The sequence below is a fragment of the Monodon monoceros genome, unplaced genomic scaffold (genome assembly GCF_005190385.1).
Source record: "Monodon monoceros isolate NGI ecotype Baffin Bay Population unplaced genomic scaffold, NGI_Narwhal_1 Super_Scaffold_12, whole genome shotgun sequence".
Classification (NCBI taxonomy): Eukaryota; Metazoa; Chordata; class Mammalia; order Artiodactyla; family Monodontidae; genus Monodon; species Monodon monoceros.
In genome coordinates, this window is record NW_021703768.1 from 76,043,346 (window position 1) to 76,058,681 (window position 15,336).

The window sequence follows — 15,336 nt, forward strand, 5'->3', positions numbered from 1 at the left end:
AGCTAAACCATGCCCGGACACTGGACATAGAGACTATGAGGTGATAAATGTGTATTGTTTCAAGCTGCCAAATTATGATAATATTGTTATGCTATAGTAATTACTGATACAGAACTTTATTCTTACAAATAATTATTACGATATTTTGAGGGGAAAGGGTTCTATCAGTACAAGGTTTTGGATTCTTTAAATTCTGGAGAAACAAGAGTTTACTGCTTTACTGATGATGCTGTTGAAAACATTTCTCAAAGGCAAAGCAGATAGTTTTTATCATTGTGTGGAATAATAGCTGATACTGAATATACAGGTCTCACAGTTCCCCATTAAAATTTAAAAGCTTTCAGGCATCATGTTAGGAAAGTTCATCAGTAGAGATACCACTTTTACCAGTTTTTTTTTAAATTGTGGTAAAAAAGACATAATATAAAATCTACCATCTTAACCATTTTTAAGTGTATGGTTCTGTAGTGTTAAATATATTCACACTATTGTAAAACATACCTTCAGAACATTTTTCATCTTATAAAACTGAAACTCTACCTATTAAACAACCCCTCTTTTCCCCTTCCTCTAGTCCTGAGTAGCCATTATTCTACTTTTTTCTATGAATTTGACTACTTTAGATACCTCATATAAGTAGAATCATACAGCATTTGTCTTTTTGTGACTGTCTTATTTCACCTAGCATAATGCCCTCAAAGTTTATCAATGTTGACAAGGTTTCCTTCCTTTTTAAGGCTAAATACAACTTTTAAAATGTTTTTTAAACATTAGGAAATATTTCAAGAATCATTAAAATCATTTAAAAAAACAAATTTTTTAAATAAGAAATTCCTATTATAAACTACCTGAAGCTCGCTTTGACTCAAGAATCTGTGAACTGACATAGTAGGATATTTAGAGTAAGCAGATGTTAGTAGGCAAAACAGTGATTTACTTTTCCTATTTCTTGGTTGGTAGTTTTATAACATTTTTTCATCGACATGACAAATGTAAAATATCTGAAATACACATTATCATCTATACAGTTGATCCTTGAACAACACAGGGGTTAGGGGTACCTATCCTGTGTGTAACCCATGGTTCTGCATCCACAGATCAATCAATTCAATGTTATGGAGTACTGTAGTACATATCAGTAAAACATCTGCATATAAGTGAACCTGCACAGTTCAAACGTGTGTTGTTAAGAATAAAATGTATTTTATTAGAAATTAATTCATACTATTTTAACACTGCTAGGCCAATAATAGATACCTCTTTAAAATTACATAAAATACAGTTAAATAAAACACAGAAGGAAGATAATATTTTATAGGAAGATAACATTTTTGTAATAAGCATATATAGTTATAAAATATTAGGCTTCATTCTTATTGTTAACTTATACAAAAATGTGAGAAAGAGTAATTGTTTTGGAGTACCACTTTTTATCATACTTTAAGAAACATATCAAATGTAAAGTCAAAATGATCTGATAAAACAATAACTTATTTAAATTTCCCAATTATAAATTTTACTGCACTATGGCTACAGTAATTTCATAGATCAAGCATAGAAGAGAAATCAAATGCAAACTCTTCTCTCTTTTCTACATTTCTCTCCTTTCAACTTATCTCATTCTCCCCTTACTATACTTCTTTCCTTTTGGAAGGGAGCCATACAGACATTTTTTCAAGACAAACTAAATCACTTTCCAGGATTAATACAGAAGTGAACAGATTCAATAAAAAATAGTGTTAACAGATGATCCTTAGATATATTAGAAAACAAAAGGAGCCAAATGTGAAATCCTATAACTTTATAAGTTTATTTTATTTAGCTTTTGGATCAATCCTTTTTTTTGACTTTCTATTTTAGTGTCTATTCTAATAAAATATAGTTGTGCAGATTTAGTACATAGACCATCACTAAGCTGAAGGAATAAAGTGAACCATTGCCTTATGTTTGTTGTTATAGTAACTGTTTATAGATAAGAGAATGTGGAAAGTCTAATTCTCATAAAAATTTCTTAGCATTTTTTAGTCTGCATAAAATTTTTAGAAATTATTTCAACCATGTCTTAAAACACTTGGTTTATGATTATACTGGCCAACTAAAGTACATTCTTTAAAAGTAAAATGTGTTATTTGGCAGGCAGTTGGCTACATGGCCGTTTATGTGTTTTTATGTAAGAGAATAATGCAAGAGATTTTCTAAGGTGTCCTCTGCACTCCAAGCTTTACTCTTTGAAAAATGTCCAAGTGCTTTCCTTTGGAAATCATGTAGCCTATACATATTTTATGAAAATCACAGAATGTGGGAACATGAATAACCTGAGAACATCAGAAACAATGATGTTCAATGTCATATGGTCTAAAATAGTTCATGATATAACGCTTCTCCCAGATGTCCTATAGGTTGCTCAACAGTCTAACTGTCTTTGCTGTCTTCTTACAATGACAGCCATTTAAACAACTGTGTTTATTAACTGCCCGCTAGATGAATAACTCTATAGTAGGTATCTGGGGAGACTACTGCTATAAAGGGAGATTTCATATTATATTGTAAAGCCTTCAAGGTCTTTTTAATCTAATATCAGGCGCTGATGGGAAGAATATAGTAAATACAACCCTACTTGGCATAGAGGCACTAGTACACGTTCCGTTTCCTTCATGTGTGTGTGTGCCTGTGTTCGTGTGTGTGTATCAATGCAATGGAAATAAGAGAAGTAACAGAAACTATGGAACTATGGATAACGAGATTGCTGGAGTGAATTTTGAACGTGATTTTGGGAGAAAGATGGTTTCTAGTTGGGAAAAATGGCAAGCGTGTGGCTTGGATGACAGGCAGGTCGCTGAACGTGGCACTGCTGGTATAGGTTCTGATAGGATATGATTAGAAGTTTGAATCTGATGTTTGAAAAACCACTGTAGGCATAGATATTACTAAAGGTATACTTCAAGAGAGTGCTTTTTGTGGCTCTGATTAAAATAAATTGGATGAGGAAGAGGCTATGGGAAAGGAGACTGGTAAAGTGGTGGGTACTAGAGGCAATTAAGACCTGGACTTGGGCTATGGCTACAAAATTAATTTGAAATTTTCAATTGACCCTCAGGGGGGTATGTGACTCCAACTTAACATCCAAATGTTGTATTTAAAAATCCTTCGGGAAAAGATTTCCAAACATTTTGCCCATTGCCATAGATACTTCAAGACTGAAAGAAAAAAAATAATTCAAAGGGAACACGAGATGGCAGTAGTTATATCATATTAAGAGAAAGACTGAGGGAAGAAAAACATTTGAAATTATTTTAAAAATAAAATATATGTAGCATTTTATTCTTTATGTGCTGTACTCTTTTTCAGTTCAGAGATTACTCAGTCATTGGTTTCACGCTTCACAGCCCATCAGAGGTTCATTCTGACTAGAGTAAAAATCCTACTCCATTACATGTGATTATTTCCTAAAATAAAACTGTTGCTGTTTTCTGCAGATTACTGTTCCTCTGTGTTATCTGAGGCAGAAGAGTCCTGGATGGTACACATTAGTTTTAGATGTTCCAGCATTGCTTTTTCTTCCTCTTCTAGTCTTTCATCCTTCCTCATTTCCCACCTAAAAGAAAAATCACATCTTAGCATTTTTGTAACTTCCAAACTACAGTCAACACTCAGTTTTTCAGGGTTGAATATAAGCAGTCACTGATTTACTGAGTGTTTGTCCTTCTTTATTCTTTTACTCAGTGCCTCTTGAGCAACATAGTTCCTTGGCACTGCTTCCGCAGAGTGGGCCGGGAGAATGGGAACGGAAGTAGAGTCAAACCAGCTCTACTCCAGGGGGAAGTTTCTAAGTATTGTTTTAAGTGAGTTTTCTATATTTCTATATTTAAAAAATGTATGGCTTCCCAGAATATGCATGCATATGAATACATCTAGAATTAGCAATTAATAAGCAAATATTTTTCATAGTATTTTCCCCTCACTGATCAACATATCAGTGGCTTTAAGTTGCAGAGACATTTGCCAGGAAGACTTTAGCCACAAGAATAATACCAAGCTGAATTGGATATACCTTAAAGGCAGGTCCATCTATTCCTAGAAATAAGATCAGATTTCAAGTAATCAAGTTAAATCACCCAAGAAAAGCAGCAAATTGTCAGCAAGGTTCCATAGAGCATTTGCTAAAGAAAAAAAAAGAAAATACTAAAGACTTTCTAATTCTGGATGATTGGGAGATACAGAACAAAATGTTAGGATATGGAACTATATTTGTATATAATCTTGCAAAGTAAATATCACAATAACCCAAGTATTGTTAATCCTTCCTTCCTCTCTTATATATGCCACTGCCCCAGGGATGGCCATGGCATACTTAATCCAGCACTACAAGGAGTCGTCTGCATATATTTCCTTTTTCTTTTCCTCATTCCTGTTTTTACCAGCCCCTAAGCCATCAGCCATGATATCCTGTCTCAAAAGGATTTTAAAACCAGTGTTGATAATCCTAAAAGACCCTCTGCTAGAAGGGCTTCAAGGGGATAGGATTTCTAACAGATAAGCAGCTGTTCACTGAATGTTTTCCAGAAGCTCCCTATTTTATTATAGTCAGAATTCCTAGATAATAAACAGCCTGTCATACACGAGGAAAGGATAACAATTTGGGGTGAGATTGTTCTGATCTTGTTTGAGTAGTGAAAAGGAGGCAAGGGCATTGCATTTTCCATAGAAACCTGCTAATAGGATCCCTGTTTCCACACAGGTTTCCTTGTTGGAGTGTTGGGTTCAATGCCTGGCCAACCCTAGGAGGTGAGATATATATATGGCAAAGTAACTGTTCTAGTGATCAGTTTGGGAGAATCTTTTATTTGGGGGCCTTTGTGGATAGCTGTGTGTCAGAGCCAACCAGGAGAGCCATGCTTGGGGAGTGGTTAAGCATAAAGTGTGTCCACGGTAGCATGAGTCCTTACTGTCAGAGAAGCAAGTCCTGGGGGACCCTTACTTCAGGAAAGAGCAACCAACACCAGGCAAGAGGAGGAGGGCCAGAATCTGGAGTGTGAGAAGTTCTCTGAGGCATTCACTATGCCTTCTACTAGGAGAAAAACATCTAAAATCTGTGAACTCAAAAGTATCCTGATTAAGAGCACATGCTCTGGAATCACTCTATCTTTGGGATGAATCCATACCCCTCACGTACTAGTTGAATCACTTCAGGCAAGTTTCTTAACCTCTTCTATGCCTCAGAGTTCTCATCTGTAAAATGTGGTCAAAATAGTTTGATAGGAACACGGCCATGCTCATTTGTGTATGTATTGCCTATGACTGATTTCACTCTACAGTGTCAGATTTTAGTAATTGTGAATGACACTGACTGAGACCAACTGTCCTACTAAGCCTAAATTATCTACTATTTGGACTTTTACAGAGAATGTTGCTGAATAATGTTCTAGAATGCTGGTTTTAACTAGGGTGACACCACCTCCCTATGGGGAAATGTGGAGAGCATTTTTGGTTGACACAGTGTAGGGAGTGCTTCTAGGACCCAGCGAACAGAGACGGTAAACATCTTTAATATACAGCAAACCTAAACAATAAAGAGTTGTCTTCCTGAAATGTCAATAGCATCCTTGCTGAGCAACATGTGCTCTAGAATCTCCAAAATAATGTTGAAGCATCCCTATTTAATTTGTGATTTTAACTGAAATAGTGTTTAGTATTTCACTGCTTAGAATACTATTTGCTGAAGAGTAGAGGTTTTGAAGTCAGGTGCTGTATTTGAATCCCTTACAAGCTGTGTGGCCTTGGGCAAGCCAGATGAAGCATACTTCAGTTTCCTTATCAATAAAATGGGAATAATAACAGCTCCTGCTTCATAGAGTTGCCATCAGAATGAAATGACTAAGTATACATAAAACATACAAAGTAGTGCACAGTTCATAGCAAACACTCAATAAGTGATAACTGTTAGTAGTAGTATCATGATCATTTGGCATATTGGTTAAAGTTGCAAATAACAGAAATCCTGACTGTGGTAGTTTACCCAAACAAGTGTTTATTTTTCTCACATAATAAGAAATCCAGAGGTGGGTGACTACTGGCATGGGTTATGTAGCTTGACAGCAGCAGGGCTGGTGCCTCTGTGTTTTCTTGTCCTTTACCTCATGGTTCCAAGATGACTGTTGCAGCTTCAGCATCATGTCCTTGTTTTCAGGCAGGAAAAAGGAGGAAGGGGCTGGAGCTGCACCTGACTCATTTTATCAGGGAAATAAAACCTTTCCCAGATTCCTCCCAGCAGACACTGTAGCCACACTGTCTAGGTTTGAATCCTGATTCTGCCTTTTACTGACTGTGTGATATTGGGCAAGTTTCTTAACCTCTCTGTGCCTTAGCTGTCTCATATGCAAAATAGGGGATGCTATTTTTAGCAACTTTTAAACATCTTTATTGGAGTATAATTGCTTTACAATGTTGTGTTAGTTTCTGTTGTATAACAAAGTGAATCAGCTATATGTATACATATATCCCCATATCCCCTCCCACCCTCTCATGGTATACATCTTAATGCATTATTGTAAATAGTAGGTGAGCTATGAATTCATAAAATGTTGCTATTATTTTATGAGACTCTACTTGTATCAAGTGGCTTCCCCACAGCTCCTGCCTTGATGTTCCTTCTCCTACCCTGTGCCCTTCACATCGTTTTATCTGATAAATTCCGTTTTTATAAACATGTGCGTAAGATGAAGTTGCTACATATTACAGTGGTTTTACTCAGTGTTCAGTTATACATTTCTATGATCATGTTGTTGTTGCCTCTTGTTTTTCACAAGGGAGACATTTCTTGCCAGTTCATTCTGTTCAGCCTAGCATGGCCAGGGCTGTTTTTGTTCTCCTGTAATCCCTTTGTTGTATTTTTCAACTACAGTCTATAATGATGGCATTTGATCATATTATTGGCATTTCTCCTGAAACACCAATAAAACACTTGGATATAAAAATGTAACTAGAAATAAGCCTCCTGATTTAATGTTATTAAACATTTATGTAGTACTTCATATTTACAAAGTGCTTTATAATTATTTATTAGTTAATTTCACTGTTAAACAACATTAACCATCTGGCCAAATTAATGATTTCAAATTGTCCTACTAGTTGGTATCTGAGGAGTGAAAAGTGAAGTCATATTGGACTTTATTCTTCTCAAACAACCCTTTTTGTCCTTCTCCTCTGTACAGCACAGTGCAGACTGGCTTCAAAGGGAGGTTCAAATCAGAGGGGAAAATTATGTCTCTGTTCTCTTCTTCCTGCTGTCCTATAAATGTGGGTTTTCTTCAGGATTCAGTCCTAGACTATTTTCTCTTCTCTCTTGGAAAGCCCCACTTCTAACCCCACATATTCAAATGTTGTCTCCACATCTGTAATTCATCTGTCTCCCAAACAGTAATTCAGTATCTTTAAAATTCATTTTCGTCCCAAGCTCTCTAAATTCAACTTCTTGATGTTATTTTCACTCCCATTCCAATTATATTCATCATTCATATATTTTTTCATAGATATATTTTTTGCTTATTCAAATTGACCATTAGCCCCCCACACTCAGTAACACAGGGTCTGAAGTTCACAAAGTAATTTACGCCTCTACTTCCAATCTTTTCTGCACTGTCAGTCTCCAGTTAAGGGACAACTTACTCTGCAGTCATTCTCACATTCCTCCCTCTGCAATCAGTCCACAGTTTGGGTGCTGTGATAGTGTGATTTGTAATAAGAAATAAATTTTAATCTTCTTGCCAATTTCTGGCACAGAGGTCCTAAAACCCTTGGAATTTACTGTGCGGAGAGCTATAAAGGTGTCTTTTGTTATGTTAATGGAAGCACCTAGGGTTGGAGGCTGGTTACCAGTGGAACCAACCACATGATTAGAGAGCTGGAATTTTTAGTCCCACCCTCCACCTCTGGGGAGAGGGGCTGGAGATTAAATTCCATCACCGATGACCAATGATTTAGTCAATTATGCCTGTGTAATGAAGCCTCCATAAAAATCTAAAAGGAGAGGGTTCAGAAGATTCCAAGTTGGTAAACACATGGAGATTTGTGGAGAGTGGCATGCTGGGAGAGAGAGCATGGAAGCTCCACTTCCTTTCCCCATGCCTTGCCCTAGGTATCTCTTCCATCTGGCTGTTCCTGAGTTATATCCTTTTAAAATAAACCAGTAATCTAGTAGGTAAAAAATTTCTCTGAGTTCTGTAAGCTGCTCTATCAAATTAATGGAACCCAAGGAGGCGGTCAGTGGAACTTCCAATCTGTAGCCAGGTTTGTCAGAAGCCTAGGTGACAACCTGGACTTGCAATTGGCATCTGAAGTTCGGAGGAAGAGGGTAATCCTGTAGGAAGAAGCCCTTAACCTATGGGATCTGATGTCATCTCCAGGTAGTCCCAGAACTGTGTTGAATTATGGGACACCCAGCTGGTGGCAGAGAATTACCTGGTGATATGGAAAAAAAAAACCTCCACACATTGGAAATGGGTGCAGAATCATAGGTGCTCATGATTTTATTGCCTGAACAGTGCAGTATTCCCCAGATATTCAGAGCTCAAGCCTCACACCACTGCTACACCAAACCTTCAATGACTGCCCTGCCCAAAGAGTTTATTAAGTCTTAGTGTTCTACCTCGGCAGTAGTTCTGTTTAGCTGCCACCATCTCTCCTCAGGGAGAAGATGATTCTCCATATTGCCTTCGGACTTATGTTTTCCCACATTTGCATGTCTACTTTTGCTATTCCATTCACTTGAAACGCCTTTCCATATATCCCAAACCTGCTCATTCTTCAGACTCAGTCCATATCTCACCTCTTTCATAAAGTCCTTCCCAACTACCTAACCCTGATGTGATTGTCCTCCTTTGAGTCCTATAGTACCTAATATCAGCACTATTTTGGTAAATTAACCATATATTGCTTTGTTACTTCTATTACTTTCTTGAGTGATTACATTGCTTTTTTTTTCACATGTAGTATTTTTCTTTAATATTTATTTGTTTATTTATTTGGCTGCACCGGGTCTTAGTTGCAGCTTGCAGGATCTTTAGTTGTGGCATGTGGGATCCTTAGTTACGGCATGCAAACTCTTAGTTGCAGCATGTGGGACCTAGTTTCCTGACCAGGGATCGAACCTGGGCCCCCTGCATTGGGAGCATGGAGTCTTAGCCACTGGACCACCAGGGAAGTCCCCATGTGTAGTATGGTTTCATCTATATTTTCAGTTCCTTGAGGAAGACTTTTAGTTATAACTTTTACTACAATTGTTTTTTCAAAGAAGATATTTCAAATAGCAAACAACATAGTGCTTTGTACACTATACTCTGTACACTTTAAGCACTCACAAAATATCTGTTGATTGCTATGTGTTAGAAGCTTAGATGTTCCTATGTTATTCTTAGCTGGATTGAAGAAATAATAATCTTTAACCTCTAGTGTCACAACAGGTAGTAGTTGGTATCTAGAATAGGTATTGTTAAATTGTTATTTGTATGAATCATAAATATGAGGACTCTAAGAGCCTTAAAATTAGTCTCCTCATCCTTTGTTTCTACATCATTAGTTGATTCTTAAGGTCTTAAACTCAGTGATCATACCAAAAGACAACAACTTCTTGCAAGTTCATTCATTTACTAATCATCTCCATACCAGTTCTTAGGATATGCTGCTGTAGATATAGAAGAAATAGAAGACTGGCCCAATTAGCAAAACTCTGGGAAACTCTGTCTCAATGAATGGTAATGGTAGGAAATTAACTGTAGTGCACCTCTACATAAAAGACTGAAATTAGAGGACCTTCTAAGCTACCATGTTGGGCTTTTAGTACATTTATAGCTTATGTTATGAGAGATCTGCTTTGGTTTGTAGTTTATTTGGTATTTATCACAATGAGCCACATTTTAGAACAGTTTTACTGTGTATAATTAATTTGCCCATTCATCCAGCAAACATTTACTGAGTACCTGCTAACCTCAAAACACTGGGCTAGGTAATGTAGAAGTGAGTTGAGCTGGATATGGTCTTCTCTTCAGGGAGCTTATTCAGACCAAAAGAGGTCGTCATATGGGCTTGACTGAGTAATTATTCTAAATCCATATTCAAAATCCCATAAAGATTTTGTAGAATATTTCAGTTTAGGTATGAAATGTCAGTGAAAATATAAGGCACTGGCGCCATTTCCTTAGGCTTTATCTTAGCAATTGTTTGTGGGAAAGGCATAATTCAGGCATTTCTTCCTTCGCTCATGAAGCAACCTGTGGTAGTCTTGGGGAATAATTCATGTCCTTCCTCATTCACTGGAAAGGTAGCAACATTAATGACAGAATGCCTCCTCACTTTTTAAAGGTCATTATCAAATCCTATGGTAAAATTGGAAACTATAGAATTTGATGTCCTTCTTTAAAGACGTTTCTGTAGAAAGGTGATTCTTAATCCCAAAGGACAAACTTTAGGGAGGGGACAGATAAAATGCTATCCTAAATTTGAGAAAAACTTCATGAATATTGTGATTCATGAATAACTATGGGAAATCTATTATAAACCAGAAAATCAGCTTTGAATGTAATCACCATGAATATAAATGGCACCATTTTTTAGTAGCTCTTTTTATCCACATAAACCACAGAATTAGAGAGTCTCTTAACTTTGGAGACAGGTCTTTATAATACTATACTTGATAGATGAGACCTACCTACTTTTTTAAAAAATTATTTATTTATTTTTGGTTGCGTTGGGTCTTTGTTGCTGTGCACGGACTTCCTGTAGTTGCCTCGAGCGGGGTCTACTCTTCATTGCGGCATGTGGTCTTCTCACTGTGGTGGCTTCTCTTGTTGCGGAGCACGGGCCCTAGGCATGCGGGCTTCAGTAGTTGTGGCACGTGGGCTCAGTAGTTGTGGCATGCAGCCTCACTAGTTGTGGCTTGCGGGCTTTAGAGTGCAGGCTCAGTAGTTGTGGCACACGGGCTTAGTTGCTCTGCGGCATGTGGAATCTTCCCGGACCAGGGATTGAACCAGTGTCTCCTCATTGGCAGGCGGATTATTAACCACTGCACAACCAGGGAAGTCCTGAGACCTCCCTACTTTCTGATATGTTCTCCAGACGAGGCAAATCCACAACCACATTTACCTAATGTTTTAGAACCGAAGTTTTAAGAAATGTATATAGTTTCAGTTCATCTTCCTTATCATACATTTGGTGAAAATGGAGAAATTGTTATTCTTTTCACGTAACATAGACAATTGATTTATTGCTTAGCTTTATCTTCTCCAAAAAGAATAGTTTAGAATTTCCTTCTATGTAGTAATTTTTTTTTTTTTTTTTTTTTTTTTTTTGCGGTACGCAGGCCTCTCACTGTTGTGGCCTCTCCCGTTGTGGAGCACAGGCTCCAGACGCGCAGGCTCAGCAGCCATGGCTCACAGGCCTAGCCGCTCCGTGGCATGTGGGATCTTCCTGGACCGGAGCACGAACCCGTGTCCCCTGCATCGGCAGGCGGACTCTCAAGCACTGCGCCACCAGGGAAGCCCCTAGACAGTAATTTTTAATACTTTAAAAGTTTTGTTTTTCTCTGAACTTTGTATTTAATCTCTAAAGTAGTTAAATAATAGGAATCATACATGGGAGCTACGAGGCCTTATACCATTTTCAGTAGGAGCATTAGGGAATGAGAGGATGGCAAAAAATCTCACTTTGATAAGGGATCAGAGAGAGCTTTGCAAACTTGTTTCTAACTTTAGTTATTCCCTCAAGCTAATTAAGGTATACTAGTTTGGGGAGAATTCAGTAGGAAAAAAGAAAGCATTAAGGTAACTCATTCAAAAAAAAAAGGTCAAAAACGCTTAAGAATATCATTTATTTGTACTGTTTTATTTTCAAACTTAGAATAGAGATTTTATTTTGAATATTATAGAGGTTTTTGTGAACTGTAAAGGATGTTCAGTGTTTATAGAATACAATAAATGGAAATCACATCCTGGCCTTTGGAAGTTACAAAACATAACCATTTCTTAAAATAAAGTGAGTTATTCCAACTCCTGTCAAATTACTTTGCCTCAATTTAACACTTCAATATCCAGAAAATAAGGTTTGTCTGTTTATTTTATGAAAATACATCACAGTTTGTTAATATACCACTTAGAACCCCTGAAACCCAATGCTATATATATTTAATGTATAGAAATATATAGAAATAAATAGAATAAATGAATAGTGAAATATATATTAAATATATATATATAAATACACATATCTGAAATCCATACTCAATATAATTAAATATCAAAACTTGCCATCATGAATTAGCAGGTTGGTTGGTTGCTTTAGCCAATAATTTGTTATATGTTTATGATAACTAGCTATATATGCAGTTTATCTAGCTATTTCTGCAAGAATTCAAATGGATGTTCTTTTATAAGGTAGTTGATTTCTTTTGCTACTACTAATACAGTAAAATGAATCGTTCCAAGCTCAGGAACAAGCAGCAAAACCCTTAATTTGAACTTATAGTCTACAGAGACTATCTGCAACACAACTTAACTTTCCAACAACTTGTTTTAATTAATATGATTTTTCTATGTATTTAAGTGGGAGAGTTATATACCAACCAATGGGACAAGTAAGAATGCTAACCGTAACATTTTAAATAGTTATGGCTTAGGGAAAACATAAATGGAAGCATAGCCATCAGTAGTAATGGAAGCTGAACTTTTCCATTACCAGTAAATTACCCATATTTCCATAGAGACTTTTTTCTCCAGTGGATTTTTAAAAATTCTAAGAGTTTAGATAGAAGTCCAAGGTCATGCTATTTGGCTAGCACTCACTGCTGATACAGAAGAAATGCCCTTTGCTAGGAGAAGTGTCAAGACTGCTGTATATCGTGAGAACCATATTGCTCTTTTTTTCTCAACAATGTATTTTTCTCAGAGTAATGTACAATTTAATGAATAAAAAAGTCTTTTTCTTTTCTAGCTAAATTTGATGTACTTGGAAGTTTTCGTGGACTGTATTCTATAGACACTTGGTGTCTATCCCATTTACTAAACTGCTATGTTAATAGTTACATAAGCTATGCCAAGAAATGTTATTCTTGCTCCAAAAATGATTGTTTAAAAAGTCTTATTTTCATCAAGAAGAAAAGGATTACATATTTGCAACCCTAAAACTTCTAAAAATTGAATGCATTTATAGTAGCCATGTAAAGCTGATGACAACCCAGGCATCACAGGTTGATTTGGCAAGCAGACTGGCACAAGGCTAACTAACCACTGCATAACCACTTCTGGGGATAACAATCTGATTGAAAGCACTATTTATAAACGTGAGATCTATCAGCTGAAATGCCTGTTTGCAGCCTCTCATTCAAATTAATAGCATCATCATGTTTAGAAAAGGATTTGAAATATAGACCTGGCTCATATTTTATTTAAAATTGGCTAAAAATTTAGAAAGTTTAAAACTGTTCTAGAACCTAGGAGAAAATGAGAGCTCTACATGGTTAATGGTGCCATTATTCTTCATTGAGTCACTGCCTATGTATTCATATTCACATAGTATCCAACGTTCTTTCATTACTGAATGAATGAAATTATTTACTGAATGCCTACTATGTACTGGCACTGGGGGGGTTTGGAGCATATAATTATGACAGCTAATGCTTATTTAGCAATTTCAATGTGCCAGGCACTGTTCTAAGGACTTTGCATATAGTAATTCATTTAGCCCTCATAGCAACTTTAATTAATTTAAATTTTTTTTATTTTATATTGGAGTATAGTTGATTCACAATGTTGTGTTAGTTTCAGGTATACAGCAAAGTGATTCAGTTATACATATACATGTATCTATTCTTTTTCAAATTATTTTCCCATTTAGGTTATTACAGAATATTGAGCAGAATTTCCTATGCTATACAGTATGTCCTTGTTGGTTACCTATATTAAGTATAGCAGTGTATACATGTCAACCCCAAACTCCCAATCTATCCCTCCCCCCCACCCTTCCCCCCTGGTAGTTCATTCTCTACGTCTGTGAGTCTATTTCTGTTTTGTAAATAAGTTAATTTGTGTCATTTTTTGTTTTAGATTCCACCTATAAGTGATACCATATGATATTTGTTTTTCTCTGTCTGACTTACTTCACTTAGTATGATAATCTCTAGGTCCATCCATGTTGCTGCAAATGGTATTATTTCATTATTTTTAAGGCTGAATAATATTCCTTTGTATATATATATACACCACATCTTCTTTATCCATTCCTCTGTCAGTGGACATTTAGGTTGCTTCTGTGTCTTGGCTATTGTAAACAGTGCTGCAGTGAGCATTGAGGTGCATGTATCTTTTCGAATTATGGTTTTCTCCAGATATATGCCCAGAAGTGGGATTGCTGGATGATGTGGTAGTTCTATTTTTAGTTTTTTAAGGAACCTTCATACTATTCTCCATAGTGTCTGTACCAATTTACATTCTGACCAACAGTGTAGGAGGGTTCCCTTTTCTCCACACCCGCTAAAGCATTTATTGTTTGTAGACTTTTTGATGATGGCCATTCTGACCAGTGTGACATGGTACCTCATTGTAGTTTTGATTTGCATTTCTCTAATAATTATCGATGTTGAGCATCTTTTCATGTGCCTCTTGACCATCTGTATGTCTTCTTTGAAGAAATGTCTATTTAGATCTACCCATTTTTTGATTGGGTTGTTTGTTTTTTTGATATTGAGCTGCATGAGCTGTTTGTATAGTTTGGAGATTAATTCCTTGTTGGTCACTTCATTTGCAAATATTTTCTTCATTCTGTGGGTTCTCTTTTTGTTTATGGTTTCCTTTGCTGTGTAAAAGCTTTTAAGATTAATTAGGTCCCATTTGTTTATTTTTGTTTTATTTTCGTTACTCTAAGAGGTGGATCCAAAAAGATATAGCTGCAATTTATGTCAAAGAGTGTTCTGCCTGTTTTCCTCTAAGAGTTTTATAGTATCCAGTTTTACATTTAGGTCTTTAATCCATTTTGATTTTATTTTTTGTGTATGGTGTTAGAGAATGTTCTAATTTCATTCTTTTACATGTAGCTGTCCAGTTTTCCCAGCACCACTTATTGAAGAGACTGTCTTTTCTCCATTGTATATTCTTGCCTCTTTGTCGTAGATGAATTGACCATAGGTGTGTGGGTTTATTTCTGGGCTTTCTGTCCTGTTCCATTGATCTATATGTCTGTTTTTGTTCCAGTACCATACTATTTTGATGACTATAGCTTTGTACTATACTCTGAAGTCAGGGAGCCTGATTCCTCCAGCTCTGTTTTTCTTTCTCAAGATTGCTTTGGCTATTC

At 36.3% G+C, this 15,336-nt stretch overlaps 1 protein-coding gene across 1 annotated transcript in view; it reads right to left on the reverse strand.

Annotated features, from left to right (window-relative positions):
* Positions 1-2,029: 2,029 nt before the first annotated feature.
* Positions 2,030-15,336, reverse strand: part of KIAA0825 (KIAA0825 ortholog) — a 411,447-nt gene continuing 398,140 nt past the window's right edge. Inside the window, exon 21 of the mRNA XM_029217064.1 lies at positions 2,030-3,595. Within this exon, the coding sequence (XP_029072897.1) occupies positions 3,478-3,595 (118 nt within the window). The 3' untranslated portion in view covers positions 2,030-3,477. The remainder of the gene's footprint in view (positions 3,596-15,336) is intronic.